General features: G+C 48.7%; 1 protein-coding gene across 1 annotated transcript; it reads right to left on the bottom strand.

The window, feature by feature from the left end:
* Positions 1-517: 517 nt before the first annotated feature.
* GHRHR (growth hormone releasing hormone receptor) lies at positions 518-16,119 on the bottom strand. Its single transcript, XM_032758392.2, has 13 exons — positions 15,947-16,119; positions 10,998-11,100; positions 10,764-10,871; positions 9,960-10,057; positions 8,706-8,803; positions 7,829-7,961; positions 5,797-5,950; positions 5,446-5,506; positions 4,865-4,934; positions 4,026-4,117; positions 3,335-3,464; positions 2,710-2,751; positions 518-926 (listed from the first exon to the last, which is right to left on the bottom strand). The coding sequence occupies exons 1-13, from the start codon at positions 16,001-16,003 to the stop codon at positions 801-803; spliced, it is 1,272 nt and encodes a 423-aa protein (XP_032614283.1). The 5' UTR covers positions 16,004-16,119; the 3' UTR covers positions 518-800.
* Between the last annotated feature and the right edge of the window lie 7,927 nt (positions 16,120-24,046).

Genomic DNA, 24,046 nt, shown 5'->3' on the forward strand with positions numbered 1-24,046 from the left:
CACCCAGCTAATTTTTTGCATTTTTAGTAGAGACAGGGTTTCGCTATGTTGGCCAGGCTGGTCTCAAACTCCTGACCTCAGGTGATCTGCCCTCCTCAGCCTCCCAAACTGCTGGGATTACAGGCATGAGCCACCACGCCCACCCCTGGGAGCATCTCTTAAAAGCACAGTGCTGAGGGGGAAACGTTAGAAGCAGGATGGGGCATATGACCAACAGCATTTATGTAAAGTACAGACACACAAAACACCATGTATTTTGCAAGACACACAGAAACACAAGTATTCACATTAAGCATGCTCGCTTGTTTGCCTGTGAGAGGAGGCGAATGGGAGTGGTGAAGACAAAAGAGAGTACATTTTAAGAATAAATAAAACAAGAGGTCCCTTGCACAGACAAATAATCATAATGTAGCATGAACTGAGGAATGATGAACACAACTCAGCACCAGATGTCCAAATAAAGGACACAGGCGTGCTCCCCTTTAGAGGCCCATTTACTCACTCAAACATGCGTCTATTCATTTACAGATTTATTGGCTTCTCTGAGCCTTGGGCTAGAGCTCCAGGCCCCAGGAAGAGGAACGGATGAAAGCAGACACAGAGGGACCACAGAAGTGGGAGCTAGACATACAGGGACCTCAAAAGAGAGTCAGATGCAGAGACAGGGAGGAAGGGCTGCCCCTGCCCCGGGCTGGGTAACAGCTGGGTGGGGATGTGGCCCCCTTGCTCCTCCAGAGCATGGCAGACCCATGGTAGCTGCCCAAGTTCAAGTGTGGACTCCAGTGGCGTGATGAGGCAGCCTAGCACATAGATGTCAGCACCTTTGCCGCCGAGCGGGAAGGCGTGGTCCACTTAGCACGGGTCCTCCAGGCTGGCAGAAGCTCAGGGTCATGGCCATGCCACTTCCGTGAGATCTCAGTCCTCACCTCCAGGGACAAGGAAGAGGACGTTAGGAAGGTCCTCCTGTGGCTTTGCTACTCAACCCCAATGAGACTAAGGTGCAGGGAGAGGCCGTGTAAGAGAAACAGAGACATGGGGCAGGAAAAGTCATGCTTGGCCACAGGTACTGCTAGGTACTGCCTCTGGAGGATACTTTTTCCTTCCTGTGAGTATTTCTCACCATTCTTTAGCTCCTTTCTCTGCCTTTTAGCCCTGCCTTTGTCTGAGCCCAGCTAAAGACATTTATAGGTGCTTTCTTGAGTTCCTGGCCAAATAACCACCCTGTTCTCTCTTAATCACTTAGACCACTCCTTGCTCTGGGGCTCAATTTTGTGAGCTCATTCTGGCCACTGGAAATCTGTGCAGAGGACGTGACCTGAAGGGAGAGAGGATTCACTCTGAGGGGTTGCAGTTGAGGAAACTGAAAGTAACTAAAAGAAAAGTAGCCTGGGGCGAGGTGGAAGGGTGGGATTGGGGGGTGGGGGTTCTGTCTGTATCTTCACATCTCCTAGGGGCTTTCAGGGGCATAGGGTGCTGAGAGAATGTGCCTCATGCAGTAGAGCCGAACTGGAGTTGTGGTGAAAGATAAAGGGAATCAGATATCTGTTCAACATAAAGATGATCTTTCCACAGCTGCCTGACAACAGAAAGAGCTATTGGGAGGTAGTAAGCTCCCCGTCACCAGAGGTATGTAACCACCTGGTTTCCAACACTGCTTCCCGAGACAGCTCCCTTCACAACTCTCTGTGGAAACACTTTTTCCACACCCCACTAGCCTCAGCCTGGGATGCTTCTTGCCCCTCCCAGGACCCCCAGGGCCCGTGGTCAGCTACACCCAGACACCAGATGAGGCTGCAAGGGCCTTAGAGAGGTCAGGTGAGGAATAAAGAGAGGGAGAGGGGAAGGAGCAGTAAGGGACAGAGGTGGCAGATGAGATGGGAGCAACACTCCACAGCGAAGGGGACAGGGCATCTGCAGCCAGCTCTCACAGAATGCAGAACCTGTGGCAAATCCATGGCCAGCACAGGGAGCGCATGGCCCTGCAGGTGCACAAAGGTGGAACTTGGGAGTCTGGGGCATTGAGATCAATTCTCCCCCGCCTCTCCCCTCAGAGCAGGACTGTCCTAAGGGGGAAATTCAGTGTCTCCTGGGTGGAATTCACTTTGCGTCAGTCTCTGCCATGTCCCCACGTTTCCACATGTGCAGCAGCACCATCTGTTCTGTCTTTTCACGTCTATCTCCCCTTCCATCCATTCTCTTTGTGTGTCAGTTTCCTTTAGGTGCGCTTTCTGTTTCTTGGGCTCCGGATCTTCCTCTTTGTCTCTGCATCTGGTTATTTTCCTAGTTCCCTGTATGTCTACCTCTGACTTCTTGGTTCCTCTATCTGTTCTCTCTGATTGTCTCTCCCTCAGCTGGCGTACCCCCTCCCCAACTCTCCTTGTTGTTCAATTTTAGGAACACAGAACTGGGGGATTCCTTCGGATTCCCTATCCTAATCCCTCTCCTGATCCCTGAAAGGCCTCCTCCACCTCCTGAATAGTAGTTAGTAGAACTTGGCCCAGCTCAGAGGAAGGATAGATAAGAGATGTTTACAGGAAACATTCCAGTTCAGCTTGATCCAGAAGCTCAGGACAGACTACCACAAAAGCTCACAAGCGACAAGGTGTGGCCTGAGCTGGGGTTTACAGGGCCTGAGTCGGAGAGAGGAGGAGGGGCCTTAGGTCTGGTGGGAGGGGAACTCCATGAGGGATAGCCTCAAAAGTCACACACCTCTTGGTTGAGGAAGCAGTAGAGGATGGCAACAATGAAGCCCTGTGGGGCCAAAGAAGAAAGACCCCATCAGAACCCTTTGGCCTGGCCTGAAGGTGTCCACAGTCTTTCTGCTACCTTTTCCCTACTCATCCCCAGGCTATGGCTTGGGCCAGGTTTGATTGAAAGGGGAATTTAGATGCATTCATTACTTACTATGTGCCAGGCATATTGTCATAGAATTGTCATAGCAAGCCTGCCAGGGCTATACTGTTGGCCCCATTTCTCTGACTTTATTTCTGCATCCCTTGTGAATGAGCACAGCACTTGGCACATAATAGGAGATCAGTAAGAGTTGAATAGATTGGATAGATGGATGGATGGATGGATGGATGGATGGATGGATGGATGGATGGATGGATGGATGGATGGATGGATGGATGGATGGATGGATGGAAGAATGCATGGGTAGTTGAATACATAGATAGATGGGTGGCTGGAAGATGGACAGACAGACAGATATTTGAATAGATAGATGAAAAAGAATAGCCCTCACCCTGTCATGAACTCAGCCAAGGCCCATGGGCAAAAACACCTCCCTCCAGCACCCCCAATGGAAAGAAAGAGTGCCTACAGGGGCCCTCACCTGGAAGGAACCCAGTCCCAGCTCCAGGGGGAGGCGGATGCCCAGGCCAGCATTGTCTGGCAGGAAGTTGAAGATGATGTAGTGAATTCCAAAGAGTGGGATCAGGAAAAGTGTCGACTTGGAGAGACGCCTGCAGGAAAGACAAATCCTAGGCTCCCAAGCCTGGGATTAGAAACTGTCATGTGCACTTCATCTCCTCTCACTTCCTACCACCTCCCTATATCCACTCTGTGGACCAGCCACCTTGGGAAACGCCACCTCCCCACAATCACCCTGGGCTTTTTTATTTCTGGGCGCTGGATCTTGCTGATTCCCCTGCCAACTATTCTTGCCCCAGTTTATCTGAAAGTCTATTCATCTTTCAAAGTGTGGATCAAAACCACTTCCTCCAGGAAGTCTTCCTTGACCACACCACCCTTCACCTAGAAAGGATCCCTCTCCCCAGGCTCCCATAGAAATTGATCCCAGCACTCATCGTTCTATTTGGCATGGGAACTGGCTGTTTGGAGTCCTCATCCTTCCAATATTGTGATCCCCCAGAAGGAAGGGGCCAGGTCTATTCTGTCTCTGGGAACATAGGGAAGAGCACGGGGCTGAGGCCATGAATGCCTGTTGGATGAGACAGAACCACCACATTGAATCCCCCTCCAGTTACCCTTTCCCAGTGTCCCCAGACACAAACACACAGTACCAATACTGAGACTGGGTATGGAGGCTGCCCTGAGCTGGCTCCAGTTTCCTCACCAGGATGCGGATAATATTGAGAAAAAGTCCAAAGTTCACCTGGAAATAGAGGCATAGGAAGGTGGAAGACAAGGGTCAAGGGGTAGCCTTGGGTGGCTGGGGTGAGCCCCAGCCCATTTGGGGACTAGAAAATTTAAATCCTTGAGACGTGAGAATGTGCAGGTGAATGAATGCACAGATCATTGCTCCAGAACTTGTAGCCTGGAGCTGGGGGGTCCCACATTTGAGCCTTGGACAGAGAAGGACCCAGGATTCCTGTCCCTCTCCAGTCCTGGGATCGAGGGGGGCGATCAGACCTTGCCACCTGCCTCCAGCCACCTCCCAGGCTCTTCTCTAGCACAAAGCAGATGTCCCTCACTTTGCACAGTTGCTAAGTTGCAAAACATTTGTACATTTACCAAAGCCATGCAAAGCAGTCTTCACTGCCTCTGTGTTGTGTGTGAGAGCAGAGGGAGGAGAGGGGTTTAGCTACAGACTCCATTTACTGCCCCCACCCTGCACCCCCAGTCTCTCACTGCAGTGGTAAATGATCTGCAACCAGCACATTAGGTTCATCAAAATTGAGCTGGAACAGCCTGCATGCTGATGGAGACCACCACTCCTCTGGTTTACCAATGGGATACTGAGGCCCAGAGAGGGCCTCACACAGAACCAGTGGCAGAGCAAGGCTGGAGCCCAGTTTTCAAGACACCCAGCCTGGAGTTGCATTTCCTGCTGTGCACAGCCCGTCAGTAGTTCCAGGGAGGTTGACTGAATAAAGCAAAGGACACTGGCCCAGGGACTGACCCCGACCGAGAGGACGATGGGCCCTTTGATGATCCACCAGTAGGGGGAGCTGTCGTCCAAGTCCCAGCACCTGGGGAGAGAGGCAAGAATGCCCTTGTTGGAAAGTCCCGTCACCGTGGTGACCCACGCACCTCCCTCCTCTCTCGGGCATTCATGCCTTCTGGTCTCACCCACCTCCCCTCCAGCCTTTTCTCCTGTCTCAGCCAGTTAGGTTCTCACCCAAAGGGGCACCCCAATCCAGGCTGGGCTCACCCTTTCTATCCACCTAGATGGACAAACGTTTCTGAACTCTGTTCAATGCCTCCTTGCTGGCCCCAACACGTCCCTTTCTCCAGGAGGCCCCCTGGCAGCTCTGTCACCCCACCTTCCCCCAGCCCCACAGCCCTGGGAATCTGAGCTCCACTCTCCTGCCTGGCTCATGCCCCTTCTGTGCTACTCACAGACTGTTCTCCCACCCCCCATCTTAGCCGGCAGTCCCTCCTCCTCCTCTTCCCAGCCTGGAGAACAGCCCATGGCCTGCCTGTCCACTCCACACCCCATGTAGGACCAGCAGGTATGACAAGATGGCCGCTCCGACTCACGCGATGTCCTCGAAGGCCAGCTTGCAGCCCACCCACGTGCCAGTGAAGAGCACGGGCAGCCCTACAGGAGTACAGGGGAGACACAAGCGAGGGGGTCTGCATCCTTGACTCTGAGATCTGGCGCCACCTCCCACCACCGCCATCAGCCACGTAGGGCACTGCAAAGGCAGGGCCAGGCAGGACCCCAGAGCCAGGGCCCTGGTCCCACCCTCCAACACTTGCTGCTGGACTGTGGCCTGTCCCTCTCCTTCTCTGGGCCTCAGAGTGAGCTGGAGGGGCCTTTATGTAAACTCCCTGGGCCTTCCCAGCCCTTTACCTCCCCATGGTGCCCAACCCGCCCTCAGTGCTCACCCCAGCCAGCAAGAACCAGCCACCAGAAGGCTCTCCTTGAGCTGGGGGAGGTGGAGGCCAGGAGGCAGGTCAGGTAGACGGCTTCTGCCAACAGCCAGCTGAAGTTGGTCATGGTGGCGAAATGGGAGGCGGCCACGGAGACCTTGCATAGAACCTGGGGGCCGGGACCTGGGTGCTTCAGAGCTGGGACACCCACTGGAGCCCCCCGCAGTCTCCTCTACCCCACTCAGATACAGAACCTCCAGGCCCCTCCACCTTAGGCTGGGACATCCAGCTCCTTGGGCCACCCGAGAGGGGATGTGGTGATATACAGTGAGCGTTAAGAGCACAGATTTGGGATCTAGACAGCCTGGCTTCTAATTACTATCTATTTCCTGTGCAAATCTCCACACACCTTAGCTTTTCATCTGTAAAAGGAAAAACCTCCAATACCTAGCTCAAGTCTTTGTCATAAGGATTAAATGGAAACTACCTAAGACTTACTTCTATTTTCACTTACCCCCATTCTTCCTGAGCTGAAGTCAATCACTAGAGCTGTGACTTATTCAGCCACAGTTCTGTCTTGCAAAAAACACACACAGGCACCCTTGCATTCACTCACTCACTGCATGACTTGATCACCTGCCAGCAGGGGAGCAGGACCACCTCTGAGTTCAGTTGGCTCAGGTTTGATCCCAGCCCCACCCGTGTGCCACTGGGTGACCTTGCCAGTTGCCTCTCCTCTACAAAATGGGATTAAAGTGATGCTTTCTTCTTTAAGCTGTTTTAAAAATTCAAGAGATAATGCCAGCTGACTCTTGAACAACAAAGGTGTGAACTGCTGAAGTCCATTTACACATAGATTTTCTTCCATCTCTGTCACCCCTAAGACAGCAAGATCAACTTCTCTTCCTTCTCCCCCTCAGCCTACTCAACATAAAGACAATGAGGATGAAAACCTTCATGATGATCCACTTCCATTTAAAAACAGTCAATTTATTTTCTCTATGATTTTCTTACAATTTTTTCTCTAGCTTACTTTATTGTAAGAATACAGTATATAACACATGTAACAGACAAATATGTGTTAATCGGTCATTTATGTTATTGGTAAGGCCTCAGGTCAACAGTAGGCAATCAGTAGTTAAGTCTGGGGGAGACAAAAGTTATACTTGAATTTTCAACTGAAAGGGGGCTCAGCACCCCATGTTGTTCAAGGGACAACTATACATATAAAGCACTTAGTGCAATGCCTGGCACAAAATAAGTGCTCAGTATGAAGTATGATTAATTCTTTCATCAGTTAATTGAGGTCATGTGTTAGTTTGCTAGCTGATTTCGCTGTTCATTTCCAGCACACTTGTAGAGGATCTAGCAGGCGCTGGGTCTCCACATTCTGCCCAACTTCCCTTTAATTTCAGTTGCCTCTTATTGTCTCCACCCCACCTCTCTCAAGGTGCCTTCCCAGTTTCTTGGACATGGCCCAGGTCCTCCTGTCTTTGAGAGTTTGTTCACCCTGGTCCCTCCTCCTGAAATGTTCTCTTTCCCCATCTCCCTATCGTTGCTGCCAACATAGCTCCAGGGTCCCCTCCTCCCTGAAGCCCCCTCTCGTTCTCTTCTAGCTCTCAGCTTCCTCCACTCGGGAGTCCCCTAATCTGTGTGCATTCTGTCCCATGGGCTCTTCCTGAAGGAGGGACCCAGCTCCTCCCAGCCCCTTGCATACACACCGCCAGCACAGACCAATGAGTGCTCAGGGAGGGATGAAAGGAAAGGAAAAGGCTGTGCATAGTGAAACGTCGTCTAGGTTGGACTACAGAATGCGGAGTAGAGCATGCAATGTGGGAAATGACATGGATCGACACCACAGTCCAGGAAAGGCATGAGGACTTAGGGAGTGACATGGGAGGGGAACATTTTCCTGTTCTGTAATTGGCCATGCAGGAGCCCCAGGGTCAGCCCATAGGGCAGGGAAGGCTGGGGCAGGCACATCTGGGTCTGTAATCCCACCTCCTCTGTCCCCCACCTGCCCAGCCCCTTCACCCATGGCCATTACAGTGGAGAAGCTGCAGTGGTCAGTGTCGTCGCTGTGGAAAAGGGCGGCATCCTTCATGAACACAGCTCCCGCCTTGAGGATAAAAGTGGTGAACAGCTGGGTGTGGACATAGTTCCGGGGGCAGTGGAGCCTCCTGGGGGTAATGGGAGAAATGAGGAACAAGAAGCAAGCGGGGAGAGGGGATTCTGGTGTGCTGCAACTGGGCTGAGCAGGGCAGGAGGTGAATCGAATCAAGGTGGAGGCAATCAAACTGAATTGAATTGAGCTGAACTTGAGGCTTCAGTTTAACCCTTGCAGGACAGCTGAGCAACCATTCCTGTGCTCAGGGTAAGTGTGGAAACACAGGAATGTCTTGTCCCTGTCTCGAGAGTGCTCATAATCTCAGGGAACAGAGACAGAAACGGCAGGTACTGCCCATGGGAGCCCCCTGGATGATCAGAGACACTCATCCCCATGAGACCAAGAACGGCACAGGCCAGATGCAGTGCTCAGACTTTGAAGGCTGGAGGAGGGGGTGGGGTCTTAAAAGGGACAATGGTCAGAGAGTTGTAACAGTCAAGAGGGGCTCCAGGCAGGAGGCAGAGGACTGTCAGATGCAGATAGGAGCTGGGCTTTCTCAGATATAAATACACTGAGAACAATGAGAATTCCAGCAAATAGAATGAGTGCCACGTGAGCAAAGGGGCAGAGGTAGGAGTGAGTTCTGGTGTTTGAAGAGATGGGTCTACATGGTGGGGAAAAGAGAAGGGAAAGTTAGACATGGGAATGGTGCCTAGATGTGGGAAGTTCATGGCTATGCAGGCAAGGAAGCAGACTTGGCCCTCTGGGAAATAGGGAGCCAAGGAAGGTTCTTGAGCTGGTGATGAGGATGACAAACCTGAGAGCAACCAGGATGGTGATGGCCACGAAGAGGGCTACAATAGAGATGCTATGGCCCATGGTGTAGATAATCTTCACCGTGGAGAAGTAAGATTCCTGGGAAGGGCAGAGACAGAAGAAAGTCTCAGCTTCTGGGCCTTTGGGGGAAAGAGAGGCTTGACAATCATCAAGCAGATGAAGCCTTTGCCATTCCACCCCAACACTCCCCATCTGGAGGCAGAGGTGTCCACAGGTACCATGGAAAGCTCCTTCTATGCACTGGAGCTTTAGTTTACAGCCTGCCTTCCACCTGACCTGCGGGTGAGGGAGGGGCAGTGGCGAGGAGTGGAGATGCTTAACACTCATGATGCTCTGGGGGTGAGGAGAGGCGGCCACAGAAACTACATGTCCCTGGGGAATGACAAAAGCCCAAGAGGAAATCAGCTTGTTTATTGACATCCAGCTTGCTCACCGGCTTGGGAACACAATGTCCCCAAATAAAGGAGATAGCCAGGGACACCTGGGGACAGCCACAGGCAGGCAGGCAAAAGGTTTCCATGGCCAAATGTTTGGATCAGTCAGAGTCCAGCCTGGCCCTGAAGATAGAGGGTGCAGGCAAGGGAAGGGAGCAGGGGCCTGGGCACTGGCCCCAATCCCAGCTCTCCTGTGGGGTCCAGGCAATCACTTCCTGTCCCTGACTCAGTCTTTCCATCTGAAAAATGGTTACAGTCATGCTTTACCTTTCAGAGATCAAGGGGACAGAGAAATGGGATGATGGGTGTGGGAGTGACTTGCAAAGGCCCTGCTGGATGCACAAGTGTGGGGTGTGCTGGCTGGTGTTAGGAGCTCTCTGCAATTACCCTGGGCTTGAGTTTCCCTCACTTGCCCACACCACAACCATGCACACTGCTCCACAGACTGAGGGCCAGAGAAGGAAAGGAGCTTCCCAGGGCTGCCAGGAACCTTGTTTCCTCTGGAACCACTTTAAGCTCCCTGTCCTGGAGGCCTGGGCACAGAACCAAGACAGCAGCCGGCAGATCTCCCACCTGCCCTCTGCCCCGCTTCCCCTCCAAGTAACTTGGCCAGTGGGTCACCCTTGAGTAACTTAGCAAAAGACCTCCTCTCCTCCAGACACTTCACTGCTCTCTGCTGGAACACTACTGTAAGTGGTGTTCCAACCTGCAGGCTAGGGAATGATGGCCCCTACAGTTATACACCCACCCATACAAATATCCATGGCAGTCCTTCCTCTAAGATGCCAGGAGACTCTTACCTCCTCAGCCAGCAGCTCCAGAGGCACAGGGCAGGCCACAGGGTAAGGTGGAAAGGGCTCAGACCAGCCAGTGATGGTACAATCCCGCTTCACAGCCCCTGGGAGGCAAGCAAGACTCTCTAGCCACAACTCCTTCCCTCTCCCCAGGATGGGGCTGGGGGTGCCGTGGACCATCCAGTGACCCTGGCAGGGTTTGCATGGACAGTTCCTCTGAGCAACAGAGAGAGTGGCTCCAGAGGCCTGGGGCCCAGGTCTAGCCTGCCCAGGGACACACTATGGGGCCTTCCATCTCTGGCTTCAAAGGTGCCATCTCTTCACAGAGAGGATTATTCCCCTGAGGGGTGAGGAGTGGTGAGCTGGGCTGCCAGCATCCTAAGGGCAGTAGGGGGAAAAGAGGCCCTCACTGTCCAGGCACCCAGGCCAGGGAGGTGAAGCAGAGCAGGCAGAGTGCCCCACCCTCTCCGTCCTGAGCAGTTGATGGTGTCTTGGCAGTCAGGCAGGCCTGCCCGCCTCCACCCTTGCAGCCAGCCTCCTGCTAACACCTGGAGGGCATCCAGGTCCAGCACTTACAGGTTCTGCACTCTAATACTTTCCTGCGCAGTTAATGCTCTTGTTCTCCCCAGTTCACAGCTCAGGAAGCAGAGGTCAGGATTGACTGACTGGCCCGAGGTCACCCCAGAAGAGGGGAAGTTGGTATACAAACCCAGGTCGGCCTGCCCCCAATCCAGTGATGTGTCTGCCAGATTCTGCCACTTCCAGATGAAAGCACCTCCCTTTCCCACTGCCACACCCAGGACCCCTCACCTGACTCTGAGCTGAAGCGAGAGAAGAAATCCGGGCAGGGGAGGGTGACCCACTCGCCAGAGCCTGCCGTTGGCCAGCACAGCAGCCCATCCCAGGTCCTAGGGCAGCCTGGATAGAGAGCCGGGAGCAGTGGAGACTCAGCCCAGGTGCAGGGCTGCCCCAGTAATCCAAGGGGTGAGGCTGGAGGATATAAAGGAATCAGAGAAGCCGCCACCTGCCTCCTAGGCCCCATACCCAGGGTGGTGTTGGGCATCTCCTCTGCTGCTTGTAGACAGGCACTCTCATCCTCTCTCAGCTGGGTGATGAAGTCACATTCTGGGTGCATGTGGCCCAATACCTGCTGGAAACAGTGAACAGGATGAGCCAAGCCAGTTGGGTGCCTTTCTGGGCTCTGTGGTCCACATGACCTGAGAACAGGGACAAGGCCTGATTCATTTCTGTGCCCTAATCCTAGGCAAAGACCTGCTCACAGTAGTTTCAGGTGTGTTTGGCGGATGTTCAGATGGAAGGAAGGAAGGAAGGAAGGAAGGAAGGAAGGAAGGAAGGAAGGAAGGAAGGAAGGAAGGAAGGAAGGAAGGAGAAAGAAAGAAAGAAGAAAGAAAGAAAGAAAGAAAGAAAGAAAGAAAGAAAGAAAGAAAGAAAGAAAGAAAGAAAGAAAGGAAGGAAGAAAGAAAGAACAGAAGGTCTAATCCTCTCTTGTGCAGTTAATGCTCTTGTTCTTTCCAGTTCACAGATCAGGAAGCAGAGGTTAGGGTTGACTGACTTGCTCGAGGTCACCCGGGAAGAGGGGAAGTTGGTATATAAACTTAGGTCTGCCTAGGTTTGGATGGATGTTTCTCCATTCTGTCTCATGGAAATAAATTCTGAGACACATTAGACAATGTGCTTCCGAAGATCTCACAGGGATGGCCAGCTCCATCCTCATCAGGGCCTTTCCTCCTTCCCTGTGTCACTCTCTTTGCTCTCCACTCCTGCTCCCTGGAAGCAATTCTGCATAAAACTACCTTGGTAGACAGAATAATGGCCCCCAAAGATGTCCACATCTTAATCTGCGGAACCCGTGAATGTGTTACCTTATACGGCAAAAGGACTTTGCAGATGTGATTGAATTCAGGATCTTGAGATGCGAAGCTCATCCTTGATTATCTGAGTAGGCCTGATGTAATCGCAAGGCTCCTTACAGGGTGGGCAGTAGGCAAGAGAGTCAGAGTCAGAGGAGGTGACATGAGGATGTGTGCCGTGGGAACTGAGATTTAAAGATGCTACACTGCTGGTCTGAAGATGGAGAAAGGGCACCAACCCAAGGAAAAGGCAGGGAAATGGATTATTCTCTACAGTCTCCAGGAGGAATGCAGCTCTGCCAATACTTTGGATTTACCCCACTGGAAACCATTTTAAATTTCTGACCTTTGTCTCAGTCTCTGCTTTTAGGGGTGCACACAGGGAGGAACACACGAGCAAATGGGTCACTTAGTAAGTGAGAGAGAAGATGGATGAATGAATGAGCACATGGATGAGTGAGCACATGAATGAGGTGAAGGTGCACAAAAAAGGAAGGAGGGAAGGAAGGCAGGAAGGCAGGAAGGCAGAAAGGAAGGAAGGAAGGAGTGACTGCCTAGGCAGCTGGCTGGTGGAATGGATGAGTATACAGACAGACAGACAAATATATGGCTGGGGAGGTGGATGGATGGATTTGGACGGATAGATGGACGGACAGATGACTGGCTGCGTGGATGGGTGCATGGTGTTTGAGTGAGAGAGCTGTGTAAGGATGGATGCGTGGCTTCATGGATGTGTAGATGAAAGGATCATAGCCTTGATGGCTGAGCAACCCTGAAAGATTATAGTTTAGGAGCCTCCCAGATCTTGTGCTGCAACAGTGGCCATGAGAAATGATCTCTGGAAGCTGGAAACAAGTTGGGTTTTTTTGGGGGGAATCTTCTAGCAGTACTTCTGAAAGTGTGCCTCAAGAACCAACTAGAGATCCACTGGGATGGAAGCAGGAATACGCAGAGATCCAGGGTGGATCCAGCACTTTGCATTTTAACAAGTTCTCCAGGGAACTGGGAGTGAACAGCAGGAATTTCTAGCACTTCTCCTTCCCACCGCCCCAAACTGGAGGAAAACCAAAACTGATCTCCCAGCAGGCCAGAGCCCAAACAGATACATATAAGGGAAGCCAAGTTTACAAAACATACTTTCTGCACTGTGAACTGGGTATACAGCATACACATTTTTGTATAAAACACACATCCAAGTCAACCAGCGTAGATGTCTGTTCCCCCAGGCTTTCACAGGAGAGGAGGGGCTGGGGGAGGGAGAAGGGCTGGATCCTAATAGACCCTGTGCAAACTGTGATCAGAAGCAGGACAGGGGCCGGATGCAGTGGCTCATGCCTGTAATCCCAGCACTTTGGGAGGCCAAGGTGGCGGATCACCTGACGTCAGGAGTTAGACACCAGCCTGACCAACGTGGCAAAACACTATCTCTACAAAAATACAAAAATTAGCCAGGTGTGGTGACACGCTCCTGTAATCCCAGCTGCGCGGGAGGCTGAGGCGGGAGAATCACTTGAACCCAGGAGGCGGAGGTTACAGTGAACCAAGATTGTGCCACTGCACTCCAGCCTGGGCGATAAAGTGAGACTCCGTCTCAGAAAAACAAAAAGAAGCAAGACAGGTACCGTGGGAGGGAGTGTCCCTCTCACAGGGATTGGGGAGGTGGCATTTGAGCTGGACCTGGGGACAAAGGAGCATTTTTTAGAGGCAGACACACACAGTGGGGAGAAGAGCGTCTGGAACCGAAAGAACAGCATGTGCAAGGACAAGGGAAGTGGGAAAAGGCGTATTTGGGAAGTATCAGTTCAGGACTAATGTTTCTCTCCCCATGGCCCACCCCCTCTACACGCACACACCCTCGATGTCTAGCAGGATCCGTGTCAGCAAATGTTTAATTAACAGCTAGTGTTCTTTGGGAGAAATGCAGGCACAGCAAATAGCATAGCAGATGTAAGACCAGGGCTGGGGTCAGAGAGTAGAGACTTTGACCACCAGAGCGGGACAATAGATGGTGGGTGACCACATGGAGAGACCCGAGAGCTCTGCTGCAGATTTGTGGGCTAGGAGAAAATCTGGAGAGCCAGCCCAGTAAGGAGGGTCACCCCCACCAGTGCTACCCTGGCAGGAGAAGTCACTCCTGTCCCGCCCTGCTGACCCCATGGGTCCATGGCTTGGACGCAGCTCTGCCATCGCCTGCTTGGCCCTGCAAGGCCCCAGGGTGCAGATGTCACCCACTACCCAGGCTCCAGGTCTCATTTTGGTGGGTGCCCCAGACTCAGCTCTTGGCTTCCTCCCGAGGACTCAGTAACCTCAGGTCCATCTCAGGGCAGAGCCCCGTTGTGTCTCCCCCACATCTCCCAACAGACTGAGCGCACAAAGCGGGGAAGGAAGAGCAGGAGGGCAGACGGGCCTGTATGGGACTTTCTCACACCATCAGCCTGACATTGACCCTGGGCTGTTGGAAGAGCTGTGGTCTCTGCCTATCCTTCTGCCTACTGCACAGTCTGGCAAGCCCCAACCCTGCCTGGGAAACTTTTCAGGGCCAATCTGGGGAAGCCACTGAGGGCAAAGGATGCCAGGTGAGCAGCCTCGTGCCAAAAGGATGGACAGACAGTGCCCACACCTCTAAGAGAAGGAGGGAAATTCAGAGAAGCCCCACTAATGACTCAGGATGTGTGGTCACGGGGCCAGATGTAAGGAGAGATTCTAGGGAGGGAAGTGGTGGGAGTGGAAGGATAGATCGTTCTAAGGTTTATCCAAATGCTCCTGCTGAATTAGGACTGGCGAAACATATCCTGGGGCTCCCAGTCACCCCCACACACATCCTGGACCCCACCCACCCCTGAGGGGAGGCTCCATTGCCCTGGACCCCCAGGCCTTGCATTTGTGCCTGCTGCTCTTCCTGGTATCTGCAGGGGATGGAGCCCACACTGGCAAACAGTGATTGAGTTCTAGCTTTGGTGCTAGCACCATCTGCTGAATGGCCACCACTAGGTCTTGGGTACCCCTGCTAAAAATACAGCTTTTGCTGTAGAGCGCACACAGATGGCAGCCAGGGGGCAGTCGAAGTTTCCTGTGTTGCACCCCTATGCCCAGCCCTTGACAAATCAGATTCTACTCAATGCACAACGACCCGGGCCAGCGGATATTTCCTCTTTTAACAAAAGAGATAAAAGCAAGGCTCAGGAAGGCTGAGGAACTTGCAGGTCACACGGCTAGTTTCATGGGTCCAGGATTCAAGCCCAAAGCCTGTGCACTTAGGAGCAGGTGTAGCAAGGTGCTCGGGAGGGGCAGCACCCTCCAATAAGGCAGCGGAGGAAGAATGCTTCAGGCCCCCACCATCCCAGAACCTTGTGACTCCCAGCCTGGTCCCTACTGTCACTTGCAGTAAACTCCTGGAAAGTTACTGGGAAACTGCAGCACATTCAGGAAGGGCCCTCTCTCCTGATGCCCCATGCTCCAGCGCTCTAGCCCACGGAGTACTATTTGGTTGCCAAAAGCCTCTCCAGCCCTCGGCATCGTGAGAGGATGATGGATCCCCTAACTCCTGGAGCAGAAGCAGCTGGTCTCCACCAATTCCTTAGGTTCCACTCCTTCCCTGGCCACACCCTCTTCCAAGGAAACCACCAAACTGGAGAGTGGCTCAGAGAGTCATGGGGCTAAGGAGGGGTCCAGAAATCTTACCACGGGAGCGTGTGGAAGCATCACAGTGCACAGCTGAGAGAAAGAGCAGACTGGGAGGACTAAGAGGGGGGCCTGACTTTGTCTCCCCAATTCTGAGGCACTGTCTTGAGGCAGACAGAGTCTCTGTGGCCCCCAGAGGGCACAGCCAGGCCCTGGGGGAAGCAACAAGAAGGTGAGCTCAGCTCAGCCCCTGGAAGGACGTGTTAATAGCTCTACCTAGAGTCACTACAGACTGCTGGGAGGAGGGAGATGAGGGAGGGAGATGACGGAGGGAGCCCCAGCGTCAGGGGCTCTCCAAGCCACAGCCTGCCACCTGCTCGTAGGGAGGGACTCTATAGCCGGAGAAGATCAGTAGGGTCTCCGCCAGGCTCCAGTTGGCCCTGTGGCTCCCAAATCTGGAGCCCAGTGGGAGAGGCAGGAGGGTCTCAGCTGGCTACTCACGGTCGGTAACGGGCTCAACACGCACAAGACATGGGCCCCCCACATCCGGCGGTCCATGGTGAGCCCAGCAGCGGCTCCCTCCACCAGCCTCAGTAAGCCTTGGCTATCTTCCTTCCCCTGCCGTCCCCTGACACAGCCGCTTCCACCGCACCCTCTGCCTCCCCTTCTCAGGTGGCTGTTTGCATAGGCAGGAGCTAGCCAAGGGGACACAGACCGCTGAATATTCACCAGGATTGCAGGACACCTGCTCAGCTCAGCGCTGACCCTGAGGTGGGACTCTGTTTCCGGCAGGCAGGGGCTGAGCCCCCACCATCACCACCTTCTACTCTGGCTGTAAGTCTGCTTGTGTGTCTGCCCTGATAGCAAGGGCCCAGAGAGGTGATAGCCACAGGTCACTTGGTCAATATTCTCTACCACTTTCTTCTCTAAGCCCAGGTCTCTGGTGGCCGTCATTGGAGTGACCCCTCAGATTGATGGGATCTTAGAGAATAGGAAGGGGACCTAAGCCTGCCCTTGGGAAGCTCCCAGGTTATTTGATGTGTGCTCCTAGCCTCATCCACAGGGCTGGAGAGTGAGGTCAGAGCTGTGTGGAACTGGTGGGGAAGGGGAAGGGTATGGTATTAGTGGAGATGGAGGGTTGGAATGGTCTTAGGAAAGGAAGTGTGATCTGTAAGCACTGGCATGGGCTGGCCAGGAATGTGTCATTTCAGCAAGACGTGGGTCCTTTACTGGGCAAGGACTCTGGCCTGGTTGGTGAGCTGAAGCTGCAAGCATCAAGGCTCTGGACTTCACATGGGGGCTTATCAAAATCTCTCCAAAACTCTCATGGCAAGAGGGGAAAATGAGGTTGGTTGGAAGCCTTGTGAAGGATTCATGGGTCAAGCCATCTTGAATAGGGGGAGGACAACTCTCATCGGTAGCAGAAATGAGAAGACTTACACAGCCAAACTATATCGAACATTCATTGCCTGGTCGCTTTTATTACAGTTTTAGACTTTAAAATGCAGGGTCTCCATTGGCCAGGCTAAAGACAGTGTTCTAAATGCCCCTGGATCTTGAACAGCATTTTGAAATGTCAAAGATGTCACCTCTGAAAGACCTGAATATCCCAATAGCCGAGAGGTCCTGGTGTTTGTGTGCACGTCTCCACTCACAGAAGCTGCTGGGCTGCGTGCTAGAACACCAGACGTGTTTACAGCCCGATCACATCATGAATGTTGAAGGCTCCTCGCCCCCGCTACATCTGGATTTAGGGCTTATTTTGACATCAGCAGGGGTTTATTTTTCCATTTTTCTTCATTGTCAACAAAATGCTGAAAAAAAAATATTTCGAAAAGAAAACATGAACCACCCCAAGCTCCAAAACCCTCCTACCCTGTGCAAGTGTTTTCATGAGCTTAACTGTGAAAAGGGTGCAAGCAGCATGCCACACAGAGCTCTGCACACTTTTACACTTTTAGGGGAGAGCAGAGCTCCTCTCTTGGCAGGCTGAGAGCTCACAGGTTGGAAAAGCAGAGTGCTGAAAAGGTATAACTTGAAGAGAAAGCTAGAATCTTCTGTTCCTCAGCTACAAAGAAGCAACAGCACCAGGAAAAAGAGTCTTACGATTAATCACTGTTGATAATTAGCATCAATATCCTTAGCATTAATGATGGCTAATTATTGAGGTTGATAGTGATAATTAATAATAGTTATTACTATCTAAATGAGTGGTTCCTAACCTGGAGCAATTTTGCTTCCCTAGGGGACATTTGGAAATGTCTGGAGACATTTTTTATTATCAAAATAAAAACTAGGAGTTGGGGTGAGGAGTGGGGTGGTGAGTTGCTCCTGGTATCTAATGAGTAGAGACCAGGGATGCTATTAAGCATCTGCAATGCACAGGATGCCCCCACCCTCGACCATACAAAGAATTATCCAGTCCCAAAGAGCAATAAGACCAAGGCTGAGAAACCCTGCTCTAACTGTGCATGTTCCCCAAGGATCCCTGCAGGCCTGTTTCTTCATGGAGCTGTCTTCTCTAGTTAATTCTGTATACACTCAGGATTCAAATTCTGCCTCCATCACTTGCTAGCTGTCATACATTTGGCAAGTCATTTAGCCTTTCTGAACCTCTGTGTTAGTCCATTTGTATTGCTATAAGGGAATACCCAAGGCTTGGTATTATATTTTTAAAAAGAGGTTTATTGCGGCTCACGGTTCTGCAGACTGCACAGGAAGCATGGCACTGGCATCTGCTCTGGTGAGGGCCTCAAGAAGCTTCCATTTATGGTGGAAGGTGAAGGGGGAACCCCTGGTATATCACATGGTGAGAGAGGGAGCAAGAGAGCAAGGGAGATGTCTGGCTCTTTAAACTACTAACTCTTGCATGAACTAGCAGAATGAGAACTCACTCATTACCATGGGGAGGGCACCAAGCCATTCATGACGGATCCACCCCCATGACCCAAACACCTCTCACCAGGCCCCACCTCCAACAATGCAGGTCTATTTCAACATAAGATTTGGAGAGAACAAAACATCCAAAGCATATGAGACTCCGTTTTCCCATCTAAAAAGTGGGGATGATACTAACACCTTCTTTATAGGATTGGTGGGATAAGTGGACAAGGAAAGCCTTGTACTATAAAGAACCTCATACATAGCCTAGATCACAGTGGACAATCATTTATGACAGCATGTAACAAAGATGGACTAACAGCAAATAAGACTGGAACAGCTGATTCTTTGTATGAAAAAATAAGATTGAATCTCTAGCTCACATTTATGAAATATAAATTCTAGGTTAAAAATTCTAACTATAAAACAACAAAATCATGAAAATGCTTCAAAAAATAGAAATTCATTTTTATGGCCTTAGAATAAAAGAGAGTGTCATATAAAATAAAAATCATAAAGAAAAAAATCAAGTGTGACCACATCAACATTTTAAAATGTGTGTTCAAGAGAGGATGCCATAGATGAAAACTAAAAGCATTTTTCTGCTACAAACTGAAAGAAATATTTGCAACCAATCCTGACAAACAAATCTGTAGTATCGAAAATGTATTTTAAAAATATCTAAAAATCAGCTGGTCGTGGTGGCTCACGCCAGTAATCCCAGCACTTTGGGAGGCCAAGGCGGGTGTATCACGAGGTCAGGAGTTTGAGACCAGCCTGGCCAATATGGTGAAACCTTGTCTCTACTGAAAATACAAAAATTAGCCGGGCCTGGTGGTGCACACCTGTAGTTCCAGCTACTCAGGAGGCTGAGGCAGAAGAATCCCTTGAACCTGGGAGGTGGAGGCTGCAGTAAGCCAAGATCGTGCCACTGCACTCCAGCCTGGGCAACAGAGTGAGACTATGTCACAAAAAAAAAAAAGAAAGAAAGAAAGAAAAGAAAAAAATCAGAAAGAAAGATAAAAATAACTCAGTAGAAAAGTAAGCAAATGATATAAATAGGCAATTCAGAAAAGAAGTGAAATATACAGGCCAATAAACAGATGAAGAAATGTTTAACATTACTAATACTAAAGAATATTAAAATAAAAATAATAATAAGCTACCCATTTTCACCTATCACATTGCCTAAAAGTTTAATGTCTACTAACACAGTGTCTGGAAGATGATGTAAAGAAATGGGAGCATTCATAAACTGCAGATGAGAGTGAATTTTGTATAACCACTTTGAAAAACAATTTGATATTATCTAATGAATTTAAGAATGAACATACCCTATAAGCCAGAAATTCCAGTTCTGGGTATTTGCATTCTGAGTTCAGTGTTGTTTATAACATGTAGTAAAAACCAGAAAACAGCACAATTGTCCAACGAGAAAGGAATAGCTAAACAAAATGTGATCTCTTCATACAATGGAATACTATGAGCAGTTAAAAGGTATGAACTAAATCTATTTGTACAAGAGGACTTCACAAAGTTCATGGAAATATAGAATTAAAAAATAAAAAATATAAACTTTATTTCTCAACATAAGCTTTCAAGACACTTTTGTAAGCAATGATACCAACCATGTAGTTCATCCCTAAAACACTAAGAGTCCTGGGAATTTAGCCATGTCAACACAGTCTTTTTTACATTATTACCTAAAGAAAAATGGGTGCCCTTAAAAGATTTTTTAAGATTAGAAAACAAAAAGACATCATGAAAAGCCAAATCATGGCTGTGAGGTGGATGTGTAATGATTTCCTATCAAAACTCTCGCAAAACTGGCCTTGTTTGGTGAGAAGAATGAACAGGAGTATTGAGGTGGTGGAGAAGGATTCTCTAGTGAAGGTTTCCTGGGCATTTTTCTGCTAAAGCTTTGGCTATCTCAAAACATTTTCATAATAAGCAGATGTTATCGTTCTTTAGCTCCCCAGAAAGTCAACCTGCAAAATACCTCGAGCATCCCCAAAACTGTTTTCATCATGAATTTTGCTCTTAACCGGTCTGCTTTTGCTTTGACAGAACCACTTCTACCTCTTTGTAGCCATTGCTTTGACATGCTTTGTCTTCAAGATTGTACTGGCAAAGCCATCCTTCATCTTCTCTTACAAATCTTTGAAGAAATGTTTCAGGATCTTGACCTGCTTGTTTAAAATTTCTGCTGGAATCTCTGCTCTTTCTCCAGTTGATCTGGGTGCAATGCTTTTGACAACCATCAATTGGGAAGTTTGCCCAACTTTAATTTTTCTGCTGGAATTGTGTAGAGTGAACTGATTGAGATGTCTATGGTGTTGGCTATTGTTTCTGCCATTAATCATCAGTCCTTTTCAATTAGGGAATGACCAAATTAATTCTTTTCCTCACAAATTGATGTGGATGGTCTGCTGCTACAGGCTTTTTTTTTTTTTTTTTTTTTTTTTTTTCTGAGACGGAGTCTTGCTCTGTCACCCAGGCTGGAGTGCAGTGGCGTGATCTCAGCTCACTGCAAGCTCTGCCTCCCGGGTTCACGCCATTCTCCTGCCTCAGCCTCCTGAGTAGTTGGGACTACAGGCGCCTGCCACCATGCCTGGCTAATTTTTTGTATTTTTAGTAGAGACGGGGTTTCACAGTGTTAGCCAGGATGGTCTCCATCTCCTGATCTCGTTATCGGCCCGCCTCGGCTTTACAGGCTTTATCTTTAACATCATCTCATCCTTTCTTAAAGGGAATTATCCACTTGTAAACTGCTAATTTATTTGGGGCATTGTCTCCCTAAACTTTTCATAAAGTATCAATTATTTCACCATTCTTCCACCCAAGCTTCATCATAATTTGATATCAGTTCTTGCTGCAATTAAAGCATAATTTATTTTGCTCTGAAAACAGCTTTTTTTCTTTTCTTTTTTTTTTTTTTGAGATGGAGTCTCACTCTGTCACCCAGCCTGGAGTGCAGTGATGCGATCTCAGTTCACTGCAACCTCTGCCTCCCAGGTTCAAGTGATTCTCCTGCCTCCGCCTCCTGAGTAGCTGGGATTACCAGTGCCTCCCACCACACCTGGCTAATTTTTGTATTTTTAGTAGAGACTGGGTTTCACCAGGCTGGTCTCGAACTCCTGCCCTTAGGTGATCTGCCCACTTTGGCCTCTGAAAGTGCTGGGATTACAGGCATGAGCCACGTCACCAGGCCTGCTCTGATAAGAGCTCTTTTCAAACTTATGTCTTACCCTTCTTAGTGCCTCCAACTAGATCCTGTTCAGACACATTATAATAATTTAGTACCAGTTTTTTCAGTGCTAAAAAATTTTGAAACCTATACATAGTTTTTTTCATAATATTTATTTTCCATGAGCTTTCTGGAGACCCCTCACATCAACATGGAGATGTCTTAAAAATATATATTGAGGAACTGCTTCCAGCCAAGATGGAGTAACAGGAACTGTTACCCTCCTACCTTATCAACAAAAATTTCAACCAAAATATACAAAACCTTTTACTTTTAGACATTAGTAGACAAGCTGATCCCTAGAAGCCAGTTTTTTGTTCTTTGTTTTTCCCTAGAGGCAATTTCCAGGCCACAGCTCAAGAAGAGAAACCCAAACATAGTCTGGTGATTTTTATAAGTAAAGGAAATAAAGATTAGCGACTGAGAAAGTCAAGCTTGGTGACATTTTTGAAGCAGAGCACTAGAGAGAGAACGATGACACAGAGACAGAGTTCCACGGTTGTGAAAACAGGTCCTCCCCAATGTTTCCGCCTGGCAGTCTTTGGCTGGATACCTATCTGAGAATGTGTGAGAAGAAGCTAAGGCTGGAGAAAGAATAACTGGAATGGAGTAGGCAGAAAATGCTCAAAACTCACATAGGATTAAAAATAGTCTGTGCTCTCATTAGCCCAAGTGGAAAAAATAAGACGTGTAACACACAGGGCATGAATGTATAATAGTAATGACTTAGTAGTGTGATGAAATTAACCTTAGAGTAAGGTTGCTCTGGACCCATTGTAACAAAGCTTAAGTGCAAACCTTAAAAAGATCCAAAATATAACTTCACTGAAAAAAAAATCCAACACCGCTTAAATAAACAAAATAAAATATAGAAATCAACAGTGTAAAATTCACAATGTCTGACATCCAACAAAAAATTTATCAAGCAGGCAAGGAAGTAAAAAACTATAATTCATAACCAAGGGAAAAATAAATCAATAGAAACAGACCCAGGTCTGACAAAGATGGTGAAATTAGCAGCCACAGATGTTAAAACAATTATTACAAATAAGCCTCATGTTTTACAAAGAGTAAAACATGGTCATAGTAAATAGAGAAGGAAGATATTTTTAAAAGACCAAAATTCAATTTATTAAAATAAAACATACAATATCTGAAATGAAAAAAATAATACACTGATTGCAACTAATAGCAGATTAGACACTGCAGAATGAAGAGCAATGAGCTTGAAGACAACTCATTTAAACTATGCAGAATAAAATGCAAAGAGGAAGAAAAGACTGGGTAAAAACTGGAAAAAAACTTTTTAAAAATAACAGAGTATAAATTAATTATGGAACAATATCAAGGGGTCTAATATATATGGAACTAAAGTCACAGAAGGAAGGGAGGTTCAGAAAAATATTTGAATAACAAAATGGCTGAGCCTTACCAAAGTTGATAAAAAATATATATCAAGGATTCAAGGAGTTCAATGAACAATATAAGCAATAAACTAAAAACACTCCAAGGCACATGATAATTATTATAAATTACTGAAAACAGTAATGAAGAGAAAATCTTATCAGTCACCAAAGGAGAAAAGACAAATTGTGTACAGCAGAACAAAAATAAGAATGGCCATAGATTCTCATCAGAAACTATGCAAATCAGAAGACAGAGGAGAGATATTTTTAAAGCACTTCCAGAAAAAAACTTTCAAACTATATCTATTTATTAATGAAAATATCTTTCAAATATGAGGGCAAAGACTTTTAAAGCGAAATCAAAGATGAGATAATTCATTTTCAGCAGAGCTGCACTACAGGAAATGCCTAAGAAACCTTTTCAAGTCAAAAGGAAAATGAGAACAAACGAAAATTTGGAACTACACTAAAGAATGAAAAGTGGCCAGGCACAGTAGCTCATGCCTGTAATCCCAGTACTTTGTGGGGCTGAAAAGGGAAGATTGCTTGAGGCCAGGAGCTCAAGACCAGCCTGGGAAATGTAAGAGAGACCCCCTTCTCTACCAAAAAAAAAAAAAAAGAAAGAAAAGTATTAATTAGCCAGGTGTGGTGGCATGCATCTGCAGTCCCAGCTACTGAAGAGGCTAAGGCATGAAGATTGCTTGAGCCCAAGAGTCCAAGGCTACAGTGAGCTATGACTGTGCTACTGCACTCCAGCCTGGGTGACAGAGTGAGACCCCATCTCAAAAAGGAAAGAAAAGGAAAAAACAAAAGAGGAGAGGAGGTGAGGGGAGGGGAGATGAGGGAAGAGAAGGGAAGGGAAGCAGAGACTAGAAAAGGTGAATAAAACTGAAAATAAAAGGTCTTCTTTCTCATTTTACACTGTTTAGAAGATAATTGATCTTTATGAATATAGATGCTAAAATACTCAACAAAATACTAGCAAAACAAATGTAACCACATATTAAGAGGATTATACAGCATGGCCAAGTGGAATTTATCCCAACAATTCAAGGGTAGCTCAACATT

Source organism: Hylobates moloch, unplaced genomic scaffold (assembly GCF_009828535.3).
Source record: "Hylobates moloch isolate HMO894 unplaced genomic scaffold, HMol_V3 SCAFFOLD_1, whole genome shotgun sequence".
Taxonomy (NCBI): Eukaryota; Metazoa; Chordata; class Mammalia; order Primates; family Hylobatidae; genus Hylobates; species Hylobates moloch.